Source organism: Asterias rubens, chromosome 21, assembly GCF_902459465.1.
Source record: "Asterias rubens chromosome 21, eAstRub1.3, whole genome shotgun sequence".
NCBI lineage: Eukaryota > Metazoa > Echinodermata > Asteroidea > Forcipulatida > Asteriidae > Asterias > Asterias rubens.
In genome coordinates this window covers 10,131,011-10,149,814 of record NC_047082.1, presented here as the reverse complement: position 1 = coordinate 10,149,814, position 18,804 = coordinate 10,131,011, and the positions used below count along the sequence as shown (strand labels likewise).

Sequence of the window (18,804 nt, the reverse complement as noted above, 5' to 3'; positions counted from 1 at the left end):
TTATGCTGACAATTATTTTGAGTAATTACCAATAGTGGCCAGTGCCTTTAACCGGAAGAAAAACAAACTTGAATCGTGTGTACCTATTATTGAAATATAAATGGTTTACAGACATGCTTTTGCTCATTATCATGTAAACACTAGTCCTCTCGATATATCAGAAGGAAAGGAAGTCACGTATATAATTGAACAAAATGGCGCCGCTTATTCGTGCACTTTTGGTTGTTCTGATCGTTAAGTTACAAACTGAACTGCAAGTTGAATCTGCCACCAATCAAAAAACGATTTCTTCTGATTTGAAGGTAGACATGTTGAAGACTGTACTAACAAACTATCTAACCATGGTTAACGTTGAACTAAGAAAGACGAACGACCACGTGAGAGAACTCGAATTTTCTGTGAACGATAACCAAGAAACGGTTTCTACAGATTTAGACGATACAAAACGTCAGATGGGAGTGATGGAGCGTAAGGTGGATGATCTCCAGGAGTCTGTATCTGCGTTAACGAAACTTCTAAATGGTAGGTTTCAGTATTTTTCTTCCGTAAAAAAACCTTCAACTTCGGCTTGTGAGGACACTTATATAAAAAGTTACTTAGGTAACGAGCATTGGAGAGTGTTCATACAACTTTGTGAGAAATGGCTCCCTCTGAAGGGAGGTATATTTATAAAATACCACACCTCAAACCCTTTTTAGGCAACTGACAGCACACGTTTTGATATTGTGCAACAAAGGTGTTTTTTATTTTTATTTTCTTGCAACTTCGATGACCAACTAAGCCCAAGTTTTCATAGATGTTTCATCTTGATGCATTATGTTGGGATATACACCATTCAAGTGAGAATACTTGACTTTGACAATATACGTTAATCCGGAGGTCGTATCTTCAAGTTCCGCCCAAGTCAATTTGTCTTTGTCCAAACTCAAAACTATTAAAGGCAGTGGACACTATTGGTAATTACTCAAAATTATTATCAGCATAAAACCTTTCTTGGTGACGAGTAATGAGGAGAGGTTAATGGTATAAATCATTGTGAGAAATGGCTCCCTTTGAAGTGCCATAGTTTTCGAGAAAGAAGTAATTTTCCATGAATTTGATTTCGATACCTCAGATTTAGAACTTGAGGTCTCGAAATCAACCATCCAAACGCACACAACTTTGTGTGACAAGGTGTTTTTTCTTTCATTATTTCGATGACCGATTAAGCTCAAATTTTCACAGGTTTGTTATTTTATGCCCATTATGTTGAGATACACTAACTGTGAAGACTTGTCTTTGACAATTACCAATAGTGTCCACTGCCTTTAATTATAAAATTACTCAGTTAGTTTCCCTGAGTTTAATACTAAACAAAAAAGCAACGTATGAGAAGTGATTTTTACTGGAAGATTATATTCTCGTCCATACTTTCGTGAAATTAATTTGTATCTTACACATACACAGGATATTTACTGTTCCAGTGGGTAGGCCTACCTAAAGATTGCTCTGATATTCTTGCCATGGGCGTAACGGTGAGTGGCGTGTACACAGTCAAGCCAATGGACTCTGGTAAACCATTCAGAGTGTTCTGTGACATGGAGACGGACGGCGGAGGCTGGACGGTAAGACAATGCAAATTTTGAAGAAAAAAAGCGGGGGAAAATTTAATGTCAATTTTTTTTTACAATAAAAATGAATGAATATACGCCTCTCTTACTATTTATGCATGAGGTACGTCACAATGCTAACTCAAAACGAGGCGATGTGCGCAGCCACTGCAAGTGATGGGAAACGTGCGCCCATAGCCTCATTTTGGGTAGGAATTATGACGTCATGCATAAGTATTAAGAGAGGCGTATCGTTTGTACACACGTGACATAGAATGGTCCCCTGAAGACAGGTTGCTTTTTAGAACCACTGATTTCATTGGATAAATTGATTTCATTGGATAAAACGTGCAGTGCCAAGAGCTTTCCGTAGCTGTGTTTTGATTGGTCGGAGGTGATGTGGGTGCAGCTTACAAACATCACCTCGGACCAATCAAAACACAGATTGGAAACATGTACTTAAATTTAAATGTTGGTGTAGAATTTTACTGCGTATCTCCATGTGAAATGAATCTAGGTGAAGATGACTGGACAGAGATTGACCTATGGTAAAAACAAAAGAACACTCTCTGGCGTTATCCTCTCATCACGAGCCCCGAAGTGTGACGTCAGATGTTCAGGCAAGTGAACACACCTTGATATTCAAAATGATATATTATGTTTCTCCCTTTAGGTTTTCCAGCGGCGCCAGGACGGCAGTGTTGATTTCTATTTGGACTTTGCCAGCTACAGCCGGGGCTTTGGGAATCTAGAGGGAGAGTTTTGGCTCGGTAACGACTACTTGCACCGTCTGACTGCTCAGGGCGAGTACGAACTCCGCGTAGATCTCTCAGATTTCAGTAAAGAATCCACGTATGCTGCCTATGACTCGTTCAGCATCGCTGATATGAGTGAAAACTACAGGTTGGCGTTGGGGGTTCACACGGGAACTGCAAGTAAGAGTTCATGGCTCATTCAGGCTCACACAAAAGCATTGTGCGACCAACTATAGTCGTTGCCTTTTATAGGTGTTTGGTTGTCAGACGAAGATGTGCAATTCCCACCAAAAGCGTTTGGGCCAGAATTATTGTTTCAATTTTTAAAATTCCTGGATTTTCAGTTACAATTACCCCATTTAGACGCGATGTGTATTCGATATCGGTGTAATGCCGACCCAAGGAAAGACTAATAAGTTGTAAAGTGTAATGATACCAGCACTATAGAGGGCGCTATTCTTCATCACTGGTTGACAAACATGCGTTCATAGGCTCTTTTCAACACCACGGCTTCAGCTCCAGATTCGGCTTATGCTAGCTTGGCCCCGCAGGTTGTTTTGACGTTTTTGCGCGTGCCTTGAGGACGGGGCTTCAGGCGAGAGAACGGAGCATAAAGCCGAAGCCGTGGATTTGAAAAGGGCAATAGAAGTGTATCTCAGAAGTTGTTAACTCGTGGAGAAGAATCAACTCATTTTTTAGCATAACAACCATCGCCCATGGACATACGGTTCAGTTTAGAGTAAAACTTGATTAATAGTTCGTGATTGTTTTTAATTCCCTTCTCCCAGTTCCCCTTGCTCAATTTTGATAAATTACTTCCGCGGAGGCCCACACTTCATTGAGATACCTAAATTCTGTACGAAACAATTTTGTTTCAGGAGACTCGTTGGCAATCCACAATAACCAAGACTTTACGACCAAAGACCGAGACAACGATGCCTTCAGGAGCACTAACTGCGCCGTGCAATACCACGGAGCCTGGTGGTACAAGAGCTGCTTCGAGTCCAATTTGAACGGGAGATACGTCGATGAGGCTGCTTATGGTCAAGGAATAATATGGTCTGGTTTTTCAGGTAACCACTCACTCAAAAATACCGAGATGAAAATTAGAAGCAAAGATTAGTCCTGAAAAAGGGTCTGTGTGTATACGTTTGGTAATGACTCTTGAAATAATGGCACTACAAATTTATGTGGAAAGAAGTGCAGCAGTATAATTGCATTGTGAGAATTTTAAATTCACTTCGCAGTACTACAGTTATGTATACTTTGTATCCCCCAAATTTTAGACCTGTGGACAAGTCGTTTATGGTCCCACGCGGTGAGATAGTCGAGTTGCAGCGTAGCGACTACTGCGCGCTGCCCGACTTCTACAGAAGTCGACAACCGGAAGCTCGCGCGAGAGCAGTGAAAACTCGACAATCTCACCGCGTGGGACCATTAACGACTTGTCCACCTACCAAACTTGGAGTGTTTAAAGTGTTACTGCGGTATAGGTTCCTTTAATGGATCATTCGTCCTGCTGGGACACATCATCCCGAGTTTCGGCGAAATCTGAAAGACGCTACCAAAATGTCATAGGGTTAATTTTATTGTATATTATGCGTAACACATTTTGAGAAAAGTTTTAACTTAGAAATACTACGGTCATCGCACAAGGTTTTACTTGTTATCACAAACAATTTGAATATAAGAAGCATTACCGCGGCGCGTCTCATCTCAGATCATCAAAAACTCGACCACCTAGGGATTAAAATAATCAAACGGTTTCAAAAGCCAAGGGTATAACCCTAGAATAAGGTGATGAATAACAGACGCATTTATTAAAGCACCAAGTAAACATCTCAACAATAATCACCTGATCACGTGATCATTTATTTTGTAATATACCTTACTTAGTTTCCAGTAATCACTCATACATGAACTTTTAAAGCCTCAATGTAAAAACGTTAGTCGTTTGTTTTAAAACATTATTAATGATAAGTCAACAGTCTGACGCAAAACGATGGGCGAATATAAGGTACACTGTTAAAAATTAATGTTGTGCCCAATTTAAATAATGTATGTTTAAAGGAAAATGTTTATCATTTTGAAACCTGCTCAAAGTGGTTTGTATAGCATCCGAACACACAAAACATATGGAAAAGTTGGTACAAATTTACCGATGCTTAGAAATGTGGTGAAATTCTAAACACTATTTTTTAGAGTGTAGTTTATTAAGGGTGCGTTCGTTTAGCTTCCCTGGGTCGACCCCGGTGGGTGGTGGTTGTTTTTTTCCAGGACGAACGTGTGCAGATAATTACCCACGTACGTCCCGGAAAAAAAAAACGCCACACACCGGGGTCGACCCAGGGAAGCTAAACGAACGCATCCTAAATTGTCTTTAAAGTAAACACGTCATCATTTTGCGCCCTGTCTGGTTCCTACGCCAACTTGCTGAAACTATTAAAAGAACTAGCCAAAAAGGTCTGCAGCCGATTTCAGGAAACGCTAGGATTAATCCTAACTCGAGTTAGGACGAGTAACTTAGGATGGGTTCAATGCCTCCTACGTATTTAGATACGGAACTGAACATGTTCCAAGTCCTAAGATTAATCCTAAGTTAGGAAGAGTTTGGTGAAATCGACGGCTAAATAGCTTGCAAAGTTTTTGCATAGACTTTGTTTTCAAGCTAACTGGGCCAAATTTCATAGAGCTGCTTAGCACAAAAATTTGCTTAGCATGAAGTTGTTGCCTGGATAAAAACAGGATTACCAACCAAGTTTCCACGTCGGATAAGCCAATAATAGCCAAGTCCAGTAACAAGAAATTTTCAGCAAATGGACATTTGGTTGGTAATCTTGTTTTTCACAAGGAAGAAATTTCATGCTAAGCAAATGTTTGTGCTTGGCAGTGCTATGAAATTGGGCCCTGCTCCTGCTAGCTCCTGCAAGTTATAAACAACATAATTGAGACAAAAGGAAGTCCAACACCAGGGCCTAATTTCATAGAGCTGCTTTTTTTAAGACTGCCTAAATCCCTGCTTAGCAATAATGAGCAGGATACCAGTCAAAAAATGTACTTGTGACACTGTATTTTAACTGCTCACTTTGTTCTAATTAGCATTTTATTTTGCTTAGATTATTAATAGTGTGCTTAAAAGCATGGCTGCAGCACTATGAAATTGGGTCCAGGTTGGGGAAGTTTTTTCCCGGTTGTCTACCGTCATCAAATAAATTATTCTGTAGAGCATTTGTTTTCTAACTGAAACTTATTAAACACGAGTATTTCTAGCTGTGATTTCTAAAACAAATTTAGGGAAAATAACTATCTTAAATGAGCTTTGTGTGTGTTCATGATCAAAGCAGGCTTGTGATTTCAAAACCAAGGAGGTGATTCCATGTACATGGAAATTATTCAACCAGTTATTGCGCGCAAGCTTCCTTTTATTAGCTCTCAGTCTATGGGTGTGGAAGCATAACATTCCATGCAACAGGCCTTCTTTGATCAAGGCGACAAAGCTCCTCTCAGATGTACCATCTTTAAAGGCAGTGGACACTATTGGTAATTACTCAAAATAATTATTAGCATAAAACCTTACTTGGTACTTGAAATGGCTTCCTCTGAAGTAACGTAGTTTTCGAGAGAGAAATAATTTTCCACGAATTTGATTTCGAGACCTCAGAATGGGAGACTTTGGGACGCTAGGTGGCAGCAGACCTACCAGGTAAATTGACATTGTTTACGTAGTTCTGAGCGTGCGCACATGACCGAGGACAATGGATTTTACGTGGTAAGTCTGCTGCCACCAAGCGTCCAAAAAGTCTCCCATTAGATTATCATAATGGTCCAGCTTGTATCAGTTGAACATTGTGTAGGAGTTCATCCGGCGAGAATTGACAGTGTTTGTTCATTTGTTGACCGTCAATTGCAATGAAGGTATCGAGATCACTTCATCTCTTGAGCACTGAGCTGAACTTGCAGAGAGTCATTTTGAGTAGACTTAACACAGTCTTTCTTTAGTATGACAATCCAAACTAAAATGTAGCATCAACATTACTACATGAAATCACTTGAGTTGAACTGTAGCAGAAAGTCGTCTGGGTAGACTTGACACAGTCTTTCTTCAGTTGGCGGCACTCCAAACTTACAAAATGTAGCATCAACACCACTTGAACAGTAATTGACCTGTATGCAGAGAGTTATCGGCTAGTCTTTCTTCAGTTGGCGACAGTCCAAAAACGTTACTGTATGTGGTCTCAACACCACTATATCACTTGACGAGTTGAACTGTAGCAGAGAATCATCTGGGTAGACTTGACACAGTCTTTCTTCGGATGGTTGCAAACAGTCCAAAAAGCGTTGATTAGCCTCAAGATTTTGATTATGTCGTCTCATTATTTGAGGTCATCGCCTGAACCTGTGGTAAATAATATTTAAAACAATTGTTGAGAATAATGTTTATACAAGTATAACAATTATTTTGGGGAATAGCCAAGTTTGAATGCTATTATGTGCAAGGAATTCTTCCATGCTTACGTCAAATTTGTGCGCGTTAGCAGTAACACAGTTAGCGCATAAATGGTGTTTGTAAGAGCAGAATTCGGCGGTAAGCAGAGCCATGAAGTTGAACCACGATCATCAACTCGTCGAACATGGCACAATATTTAAAAAATGTTGTTTCCTTTTTTTGTGGTTAACAATATTTTTCCTAAAAAAACTTGACCTCCTATGAAATTGTCCACCAGTTGGTTGAATAATGTGTTTGTTACAAATTTAAGGATAGGAATGATTGAATTTAGTCAAAATTAATGTGCGATTTGAAACCTTCAAAGTTGCTAATTCTGAAACATCAGCTCCTTTACTAAACATTAAAAAGGAACACGTTGCCTTGGATCGGTCGAGTTGGTCTTTGAAAAGCGTCTGCAACAGTTTGTTATAAAATGCATTATGGTTAGAAAGATGTTTTAAAGTAGAAAGTCATGACCAACACATTTGCCTCGAACTTGCGTGGTTTTCCTTTTACTTGGCGAACTAACACAGTCGGCCAGAATGGGAACATTTGACTCCCATAAATGGGAGACCGTGTTAGTTGACGAGGTTAAAGGAAAACCACGCAACTGAGTGATACTTGTGTGGATCATCATATTCTACTTTTATAATATCTTTCTAACCATATGCATTTTATAACAAACGGTTACTAACGCTTTTCATAGACCAACTCGACCGATCCAAGACAATGTTTTCTTTTAACACTTTTGCCAAAACTTACAGTTGAACTTATATAGCTAGACTTGCAAAGTCTTTCTTCGGATGATGGCAAGCCAATAGTCCATAAAGCGTTGATTAGCCTCGATATTGGGAGTACTTCATCTCATATAGCTCATTCGCCTAAATCTGTGGTAAATAATAAAAGATTTCAAAAGATAAACTTCGCTAAATAATGTTTAGACAAGTAAATGGGTGCGTTCGTTTAGCTTCCCTGGGTCGACCCCGGTGTGTGGCGGTTTTTTTTCCAGGACGAACGTGGGTAATATTTGCACACGTTCGTCCTTGCAAAAAAATAAAAAACGCCACACACCGGGGTCGACCCAGGGAAGCTAAACGAACGCACCCAATGGTTGTTCTAAGGAAAAGTTAGGTTTGAAGTCTCCTTCAGGTCCAATAATTTCTTCAACTCATTCAACAAGACAAAACATGACATACTATTTTTTGTAAATATTTTTCCGGAAAACTTAACTCTGTGGTAAATAATAAAGGATTTCTAAAGATCAATTTTTGAGAATACTGTTTACACAAGTGACAGTTGTTTTCTAACAAGGAATAGTCAAGTTAAAATGCTTCCATATGCAAGGAATTCTCCTTTAGGCCTAAACAGTTCGTCAACTCATCGAACATGACAGAATTTGTCTTTCCTTTTGTGTTTTTTCTAATCTTTTTTTCCTGAAATTCTTGACCTCCTTTTCTGATGAAATTTGTCACCAGTTGGTTGTATGGTGTGTTTATTGCAAAATAAAGGCTGGGAACGAATGTAATTTTAGTAAAAAGTATGATTTGAAATCTTCAAAGTTGCCGATTCTGAAACATTAGCTCATTTACCAATTGTTACCTTTGCTAAAACTTACGAAGCTGCTCCTTGCACATGTACCCTCCATCAATGCCCATCCATACAGATCCAATAGTCAGCACTTCCAGTATCTTCCACATCTGTTCATCCAAACAATTTAGTTTGTGTTAATTAACATAATTTAATGAACAATTGCAAGAAGAGCACACGCCATTGTTTTAGAAAGGATTTTGTTTGGAGCGTACAAAAAATAACTGTATGGCAGGTTTAACATGATTCTCAACTTGTTTCACCACGGTGGTTGGGGTCAGAGTCGTCTGTGCTTGTTGTCAAATCTCAAATGACATTATTTTAACTTCAGTTTACAACTGTCTTTCGTTTGATAGATTCAAAAACTGGTTTTTCAGTCAACTGACGTTTAGATTTGTTCACGCTCCTCCAAATTTTCTTGACTGAGGAGTTGTTGCCTCATTTAGAAGGTACTTTCTTCACCAGTTACTAAATGGTTATAAACCGATACATTACCGCATCTTGTGAATGACCATGGTCCCTGTTGATAGACATCAACTCAGCTCAGTGAAGATTTCAGCACCCAAACTACTTCATCATCTTCAAGATTAAACATAATCTGCTTTTTGAAGAAAGACAAAAAAAGGATGGTCAGCATTTTGGAGTCAGAACAATGGGAGACTATGGAACGCTAGGTGGCAGCAGACCTACCAGCTAAATTTCAATTGTTTACGTAGCTCTGAGCATGCGCACATTACCGGGAACAATGGAATTTACCTGGTAAGTCTGCTGCCACCAAGCGTCCTAAAAGTCTCCTATTAGCGAAAGTCAGGTTATCCATCCGAAATAACCCCAATACTTTACCAAGCCGACGTCATCTACGGTGTCTTAGAGCTGCCATCTGTGCACACTTGTTTGCCACTATCAATTTTAGCAATCCAACTGTGGAAAATAAAAGCAAGGATAAACATTAGAAGCTACAGAGGAGAGGATTATGTTTGCGTTCACACCTACCCTTATACTTTACCTAATACTGCACTTTATATACTTAGCCTTTGCTGCAAACACTTCACCGACTTCAGAGCTCAATTTCACAGATCTGCTAAGCACAAAAATTCTGCTTAGCATAAAATGTTTGCCTTGATAAAAACAGAATTACCAACCAAATTTCCACGTGATTTTTCAGCATAAGCAAACAGCAGCTGAATATTCAACAAATGGAAATTTGGTTGGTAACCCTGTTTTTTATCAAGGATTTTTTTTAAATGCTAAGCAAATTGTTGTGCTTAGCAGCTCTATGAAATTGGGCCCAGGTCACACATGAGATCAAAGGAACATCGTCACGTAACTTTCTGCATTTCAACGTCCTCATCTGTGTGAAAAAAAGGTTACAGCGTTAGAAAACATAAACAAGTATTGTGTCTTGTGAAAGAAAGATTAAAGGTTAGACTACCAGTGGAGGAAGCGGTTGTTAGAATCCCTGTGGAGGAAGCGGTTGTTATGTGGAGGAAACGGTTGTTAGAATCCCTGTGGAGGAAGCGGTTGTTAGAATCCCTGTGGAGGAAGCGGTTGTTAGAATCCCTGTGGAGGAAGCGGTTGTTAGATACTTCACCTGTTATACTTGACCTTTGTTGCAAACAGCCGACCTCGGTCTTGCCTCCGGTCACTCATCAGGAACATCACAGGGAGAGTCTTCATCGTCAAGCCACTCGTTTACTTCTGACGGCGTAGTTCTTAGTTTTGATTCAAGAGCGTCTTGGAACCAAGACTAAGCACTACGCCAGTCAACCCTTATACTTAACCTTTCGCCATTGGATCTGCTGAATAAGTAGATAGTTAGTCTTATTTCTAGGCCAACACAATCTTACCACCCGTACATACCCAGGTCAGTGATGTCATCCTTCATGGATTATCTGCTCTTGTTCACCATCTTTTCTCCTCTCTCGTCTTCTCCGGGATTTTTTTTTTATATATATTTTTTTTATAGTTGTTTTCCTTCACCGCAGCGCTGACGAATACTTGAGCTAAGCGCATTTATTTGATAAGCCCTAAAAGCTTTCAGATAAAATGTTTCAGTTTTAGAACTTCTTTGTTGTACAAAAAAAGATTAAGTTTGTTATATTTGTTGCATTTTAAGTTTTAAATTTCACATTCAGAATTGATGCTATGCTGACAATGTCAGGAATATGTAAATATTTATTTAGCTGGTCTGAATAATATATTTACAATTCCTAAATCAAACATTAGTCATCAAGTGAATAGTGATAGGACTGGAATAATATTTTACTACTATGATATATATTTTTTAAACACAGGGGAGGGTTATGTGCTTACGATACGAAATAAAACAGTAAAGGCAGTATCTAATTTGTATTTTATAAATTTTATTTCTCATTTTTATTTTATATTTTATTTCCAGGAAGAATATTACTCATCTTTCTGGACAAATAGTTACAATAATTTAAACATTTTACAACTATAATAAACATGACAACTGAAGATTTTAAACACAGGGGAGGGTTATGTGCTTACGATACGAAATAAAGCAGTAAAGGCAGTATCTATTTTGTATTTTATAAATTTTATTTCTCATTTTTATTTTATTTCCAGAGAGAATATTACTCATCTTTCTGGACAAATAGTTACAATAATTTAAACATTTTACAACTATAATAAACATGACAACTGACGATTTTAAACACAGGGGAGGGTTATGTGCTTACGATACGAAATAAAGCAGTAAAGGCAGTATCTAATTTGTATTTTTGAATTTTATTTCTCATTTCTATTTTATTTCCAGAAAGAATATTACCCATCTTTCTGGACAAATAATTACAATAATTTATACATTTTACAACTATAATAAACATGATAACTGAAGATTTTAAACACAGGGGAGGGTTATGTGCCTACGATACGAAATAAAGCAGTAAAGGCAGTATCTAATTTGTATTTTATAAATTTTATTTCTCATTTTTATTTTATTTCCAGGAAGAATATTACTCATCTTTCTGGACAAATAGTTACAATAATTTAAACATTTTACAACTATAATAAACATGACAACTGACGATTTTAAACACAGGGGAGGGTTATGTGCTTACGATACGAAATAAAGCAGTAAAGGCAGTATCTAATTTGTATTTTTGAATTTTATTTCTCATTTTTATTTTATTTCCAGGAAGAATATTACTCATCTTTCTGGACAAATAGTTACAATATTTTAAATATTTTACAACTATAATAAGCATGACAACTGACGACTTTGAAGTATCAACCCCGACAGAAATTTCCAGTAGGACCAGTCTCCCAACTAAAAAGCATCATTGGCTTCGACCAATATGCATCTCAAGAAAAGCCAGGAAAATGTGACGTCACCTTTGAAAGCTGCACAAGTAAGGACAACATCAACAAGATCGAAGAATATCTTGGAGGGGAAGGGCGGTACGAGGGGTGGGATTCTGCAAGAGAACGGGTTAGATCTTCTCTTACACTTCGACGTCTTCGCCTTGATCTTGATCTTGACTGGATAACTTGCGTTATCCGACCTCCACTATTTATTATTTATGTGTGTGTAAAAATTGTCTTAAACTATTTAATTTGAAAAATTCTTTCATATTATAATTTTTTTTAAATTCAACCTATAAACGGAAGGTTCTTTCTTTCACAATAAAGAGTTTTCAATTCAACTCGTGTTTATTGTGTGTTTTCTAAAATAATTGTACAAATTGTAACAAATTTGTTTAATTATACCTTTAAATCGCAGGTTCTTTTCACAACTTATAAGAGGCAGTTTTCAATTCAACTCAAATTTTGTATTTATCACAAAATGAAACGTGATTTCCCACTACAGTAAAACTTGTACAACCCCCCTGTTCAACATTTTAGTATCAAGGTGTTTTTTTCAGCCAGCTAAAAAGTGGAGGTCGGATGGTGCCAAGTTTTCCTTACCTGAATCCGGCGGTGACTCCGGCGAGGACTCCAATGTTCGTCCACAAACCACATATCCACAGATAATACACGCTCATCTTGAGGTCCCATCCAGCCTCTTTAGAATCTCAGCATATCACAAAAAGTCATATCAATGTTCATTAAAGTCTGGCTGGATGGGAGCTGGCTGGATGGGAGCTGGCTGGATGGGAGCTGGCTAGATTGGAGGTGGCTAGATTGGAGCTGGCTTCGGTCGTGAAGTTTCACTATTGCAGTTCACAGCCAATCCCCCGGGCTCTCTCCATTAGGTCCTACTTCCACTTTCGGCAAAACCTCCGATAACGAATGTCATAATTGGATCAAAAGGTGCACCATTTATTGCCCAAATGTTTTTGAATGCCCATGGTTGGCCACAGTAAGAATGTTTGATAAATTTACAAGTAAAAGTTCATCAGAAAAGGCGAGGTCCAGATCCCACGAAGAGCCGAGAGATACGGCTGTGCTCCAGCGCGACTTGGTCCAAAGTGAACGATGCCCTGCCTTGCATGCACCAAGCAGCAAGGCTTGCACGTGTAGAGCCTCGACTTCGCGCTTCATATGTATTGTACTTGTCTGTTTCGATGAATGGATAAGTCATTACCGGTATTTTACCGTTACAATACAGAGTTATATAATGCCTCTAATCACTGCTGTCCAGCGTTGGAGGATCTACACACATTGACTGGCCATTCAGACGGCGAATTCGCCACTATAAGTACTTTGAAAACAACGCAATCATCCTCATTTGCATAACAGTGAGGATTTTCAGTCCACAGTGACACCCCAGGCTTAGGAATGTTCAGCTGGTCACTTGTTTAGTAATGGTCTCAATCCCGTATGCATATTTTTTCCAGGCGAAAACAGATTGCGGGTACTAGGTCAAAAATAGAGAAAGGACTCAACAAAGCTTTATCGAGAATGCTTTTTCTGTAGACGGGGTTCGGGTATAGTCACCCCATGTATATTTGTGTCTTTCTTTGTTTGCCTGTTTGGATGTTTTTGGGGTTTTTTTATAGTTGTTTTTTATTTGTTTTTAACAATATGGATCCACGTGTAATTCGGACACGATATAAGTATACATCCTACCTGCCGCGGGTCGAAATATGGCACCCAAAAGAGTTGTGTTTGTTTAGTACAATGGGTCATTTTGGTTGTCAACAGCTTATTTTTCATTTAATTATTTTGTTATCACAAATAAAGAGAATACAGATTTACTATAACAAACAAAAAACAGTTTAATGGACTCGAGGAAGTTTAAGAGAGGAAACATTAAAATGGCAACTTTGAACGCAGTGTGGGCACACCTTATGACATGGTCGTGATCTAATTAGTTATGCACACATAATATAACTCGATATTTTTATATTTTCCTCTACTGGCCCACAGTGCATGGTTGCGTTTGTTTAGCTTCCCTGGGTCGACCCCGGTCTGCCCCGGTGCGTTCGAATAGCTTTGACGGGCTCACCCGGGTCAGCCCCAGTGCCCTGCTTGTAGAGTGGGTCACTTGGGGTGACCCGAGGTGCATGCCGTTACCACGAGAGGGCGAGTGTGATCGTTCGATTAGCTCATGTCAGGGGCTCACCCGAGTGAGCACCGCGGGGTCGACCCAGGGAAGCTAATCGAACGCACCAAATGTGAGCACATTGTGGGCACACCTTATGACATGGTCGTGATCTAATTAGTTATGCACACATTATAAACTTCATGTTTATTCAAAACAATTGTTAGTTTAACAACCTGTCATGCGCTGTGTCTAACGGCTTAAGCCGAGGAAGTTCAATTGAAAAAACGTATTTTTGTATCAGTTCCTAAAAGTAAAAACCGTAGGTATTCAGTTAAACCTCGAGAGTGGGTCATTGGAATGAACAATTTAGCCAAACACACCTGTTTCAGCATTGCTGAATTAATGGTGCCAATGCTTATTGCTCACATTTGTATGAATATGCAAATATCACACAGCCTATGGTGGTTCCTGAGGAAACCATAGTGGTGTTCCTGTGGAGTCCTTATGAGGTGTCTGTGGAAACCCTGTCGAGTTCATCTGGTGGAGTCCATGTGGGGGTTTCTGTGGAGTCCTTGTGGGGTTCTTGTGGAACCCTCTGTGGAAACCGTCTGGGGATCTTGGGCAAACCCTGTGGGTTCCCTGTGGAAATCCCATGGAGGTTCCCGTGGAGACCCCCCTCTGGGGGTTCCTGGGGAAATAATGAGGATGTTCCTGTGGAAACTCTGTGGGGTCCCTGTGGAAACCCCATGGAGGTTTCTGTGGAGTCTTTGTGGATTCCTTCCGAAACCCTCTGAGGTTTCCACCTGGGGAAATACTGAGGAGGTTCCTGAGGAAATAATGTGCTGTGTCTGTGGAAACCTGTGGGGTTCCTTAGGGTTTCCTGTGGGGGTTCCTGTGTGGAAACCATGTGGGGGTTCCAGGGGTGTCTGGTGGAAACTGTACATGTTTGATGGTAAAATTTATGTTGATATTGATTGTTGACTCTGTATTCCGACTATGTGTTCACACTATGAATCAAGATGGCACAGTTAAGTGATGGTTCCAAATTCGTTAAGAAACCGCGCAGAGATCATAGTGTTACCACACGTGTTTATATTCACAATGCTAAATATAACAAACATAAAGTCTCCCAGCCTCTTGAAAACCAATCAACAGATATGTTTTCAGTCAACTAAACTTCAGATTTCTTTTCATGATAACCATAACTTTGTATTATTATAATTATAGTATTTTAGGAACCCTTACGCACGGATTACAATGTTTGTACCCATGGATTTGTACAACAATAAAATAGATGTAAAATTTAGCATCGGATGCAAAGAAAATAGGTTTTCTCGGTCAATTTCGCCTGGAGAAGCCATTGTAACCTCCAAACCACTCCATTTTACACGAAATTGACTGCTGTCTGAATTTGTAATTTAATTTCTTTTTGAGCCTTTAGGTAAAAGTAATGTTGCGTCATTCGATTGAACAAACTAAACATCCAACTTACATTCAATAAAACAACATTCAAACTCGCAGGAGCCCTTCCAGTCCAACGAGCTTATAATCTTATATTGAACACATTGCTAAAGGAATTCGAATGTCACAAAATGAAATTGAATGAATGCACGATTTCTGAATTTGAAACACAGGAACAACTGGTTTGGCAAGATCGCTTTAATAACTCGAATGCATGAACACTAAATTGGCTGTACTTTTTTGACTGAGAAAACCTAAAGATGCGCAAACTCTGTTTTTTTCCACAGGAGTACTAGTCGTTATACCATAAAGAAATTTCTCTATGGTTATACGTAGGTACTCGAATGGTTATTGGTACATGCACAATTGTGCAATCAACATTATTTTAGTCAAAAAAGTATTGGTAGACCCACATTTGTGCAATCAGCATTAATTATTGAAATGTACTCAAATGGCTTTGGGTATACCCACGTTTGTGCAATCAGCATTAGTTATTGAAATGTACTCAATAAATAGTTATTGGTATATCCACGTTTGTGCAATCAACATTATTTTACTCAAACAAAGATTGGTAGACCCACAAGTGCAATCAGCATTAATTATTGAATGTACTTAAATAGTTATTGGTATATCCACGTTTGTGCCATCAGCATTAATCATGAAATGTGACATACAGTTGGGAGGTTCTCCACTCAAGCATAAAGAAAGCATTAATTAGAGAAGCCGAGTCCTTAGTAGCCAAGCAACAGTTGTATTAAACACCATGTTTTTGTGTCTGTGTTTTTGATACCACGCTCATCATTGTCTATAATTTACTTGGAGAGCAACCGACATAGAGAGTGGAAGTCCTCAATATCAGAAAATTTAGCCAGATTTATCTTCCCAGCCTGCTAGCTAGATTCATTTTGAACTTTGTCTGATAAGAGTCGAGATGTCTGCATCTACTGCTTGGGTTTTCCACGTGTGCTTTCTATTTGTATTTTTCATTGACGGGTTGCAAGCAGCTTGTCCTCCCGGCTGGTTTACTTGGCAAGACTCCTGCTACGTCTTTCTACCCGAGAGGATGAATTGGTTCGATGCTACGAGGGCTTGTGACCGGCCCGGAAGTACCATGGTTATGCCTGAATCTCGAGACAAGCATGATTATGTTTGGCAAGAGCTAAATAATTTCTGTAATTGCTGTAATGTTTTCAACACTAACAAACAATTGACATGCTCTGGGGTGGACGTAAAACTTAAGTTTGACAACTGGTTTGTAGGCGAACCAAATGAGGTGACTGCTCACTGTATCAGAATGGCTAGCAAGTACATGTACAGTGGTAAATGGGGCGATACAGACTGTAATAAGGTCAGCTTCGCTGCTTGTGAGATGCGCGTCCCTCATCCCGTGTGCCTTACAGCTGATGGTGACGGTCGGTTCGCATCACAGTGTCTGCTCAACCATGACATCAAGAACCTGACAGCCAAGGGAGTCATTGGGTGTGGTCAGGCGTGCTTGGCGGAGCCTCGATGCCACTCCTTCAATCTCTGGCAGCAGGGTAAGATTTGTCAGCTCAACAACGCTACTCGCAAGGCTGATGTCTGCGACTTCAAGAAAGTGAATGATTGCTCTTACTTCGAACTGTAAAAAAAAACCAAGGTCGCGACTGATTGGTATGTACTTTTATCACGGTGTGGCCATCTTGATTTTACTCCATTTCAAGTCATTGTAACCAAACTGAGGCTGGACGAAATAATAGTCTGGTGCCCTGTTTGCGCAATGAATGTAAAACCATTCATTACTGTTGGAAACAGGGAACATGGCCAAGATGGTGACAGCGTGATTAAGATAAAGGTCTTTTACATGGGGTTACATAAAAGACCTCGTATACAATCGTAATATTTTCACTCAAAAATAACACCTAAAACTGTCCATTTAAAATTATTACACCGAATGTAGCAATGAGCAAGTTCGCGGCTCTGTCAATTTGGGTCCGGAGCGACTGTCATTTGCATGGGGAGAAAATTGATCGGATCAGAATTATTTGGACTTTTGGGATTCTATGTGGTAGCAGCCCTTACAGAACGTAATTTTGTTACGTAGTTATGAACATGCGCAAATCACCAAGAACGATAGATTTACCTTTTGAGTCTGTCGCCACCAAGCGTTCAAATAGTCCCCGTTGGAAAAAGTCCTTTATGTGAGTGAACTATAACACTGTATCATAATAGCGAAAAAACAAGAAGCTGTAAATACACTATGTGGAGTCTTATTCTTTGAAGTATAGTTTTTAATATCAATGTAAAGATATCATTATTTAAAGACAGTGGACACTATTGGTAATTGTCAAAGACTAGCCTTCACAGTTGGTGTATCTCAACATATGCAAAAACTAACAAACCTGTGAAAATTTGAGCTCAATTGGTCATCAAACTTGCGAGATAATAAAAAAATACAAAAGTAGGAGGTTACTATAATACCACACATCGAGCACCAGATACAAGTTTTTTTTTTTTTAAGAAACCCAGGTACAATACCTTGAACGAGGATAGGCATCAGGCGGGAAACACGGTGTATAGGTAAACTGCAGTGCAAGGGAGCATAACTTTATGACTACAAAATGGCATTGCATTGATTTGGGAAACAAAGCATGATGTTTTCGTGTTTAAGATTTTGGTTTAAAGCCAGTGGACACTGTTGGTACATGTCAAAGACCAGTCATCTCACTTGCTGTGGCGCAACATATGCATAAAATAACAAACCTGTGAAAATTGGAGCTCGATTGGTCGATGGAGTTGCGAGATAACTATGAAAGAAAAAACACCCTTGTCACACGAAGTTGTGTGCGTTTAGATGATTGATTTCGAGACCTCAAATTCTAAACTTGAGGTCTCGAAATCAAATAAGTGGAAAATTACTTCTTTCTCGAAAACTACTCCACTTCAGAGGGAACAGTTTGTCACAATATTTTATACCATCAACCTCTCCCCATTACTCGTTACTAAATAAGGTTTGATGCTAATAATTATTTTGTGTAATTACCAATAGTGTCCGCTGCCTTTAATATCAATGTAAAGATATCATTATTTAAAGCAATTATTTACAAATTAATAGACTGAGCAAGTCCCGTATGAATGAAAACGAGAAAAACACCCCAACTCAGATTATTATAAAAAACATTTATTCAATCTTATTTCAAAATCTATTTAAACTCACTTATTGAGAAAAAAAACGAATACAATTTTAATTTTAATATAAGCAAAACAAATGTCGAAGTTAACATTAAAAAAAAACAAGTAATTTTGGACGAGGCCGCCCTTTAAAACAAATTTCAACAAAATTTGAACGACCATATAAAAAACAGACAATATCAAACACTTCATCGTTTATCGTGATTTCTGACAGCACGCTAAAATAATATTTCAGCGTCGGATGAAGGGTTTATTGTCGTTTATTTGGCATTCAAAGTATAAAATACTTTAAAAAATAAAGTA

The 18,804-nt window shown here is 38.9% G+C and overlaps 1 protein-coding gene and 1 long non-coding RNA gene across 2 annotated transcripts; one reads left to right on the top strand and one right to left on the bottom strand.

Annotated features, from left to right (window-relative positions):
• Positions 1–94: 94 nt before the first annotated feature.
• LOC117304495 (ficolin-1-like) lies at positions 95–4,043 on the top strand. The gene is made up of 4 exons (XM_033788994.1): positions 95–522; positions 1,447–1,604; positions 2,263–2,524; positions 3,223–4,043. Exons 1-4 carry the CDS (start codon positions 195–197, stop codon positions 3,465–3,467), a joined length of 993 nt encoding a protein of 330 aa, XP_033644885.1. The 5' UTR covers positions 95–194; the 3' UTR covers positions 3,468–4,043.
• Positions 4,044–6,105: 2,062 nt separating this feature from the next.
• On the bottom strand, positions 6,106–9,090 carry LOC117304566. Its single transcript, XR_004520601.1, has 4 exons — positions 8,913–9,090; positions 8,430–8,527; positions 7,593–7,717; positions 6,106–6,740 (listed from the first exon to the last, which is right to left on the bottom strand). It is a non-coding gene; the product is annotated as an uncharacterized LOC117304566 (long non-coding RNA).
• Between the last annotated feature and the right edge of the window lie 9,714 nt (positions 9,091–18,804).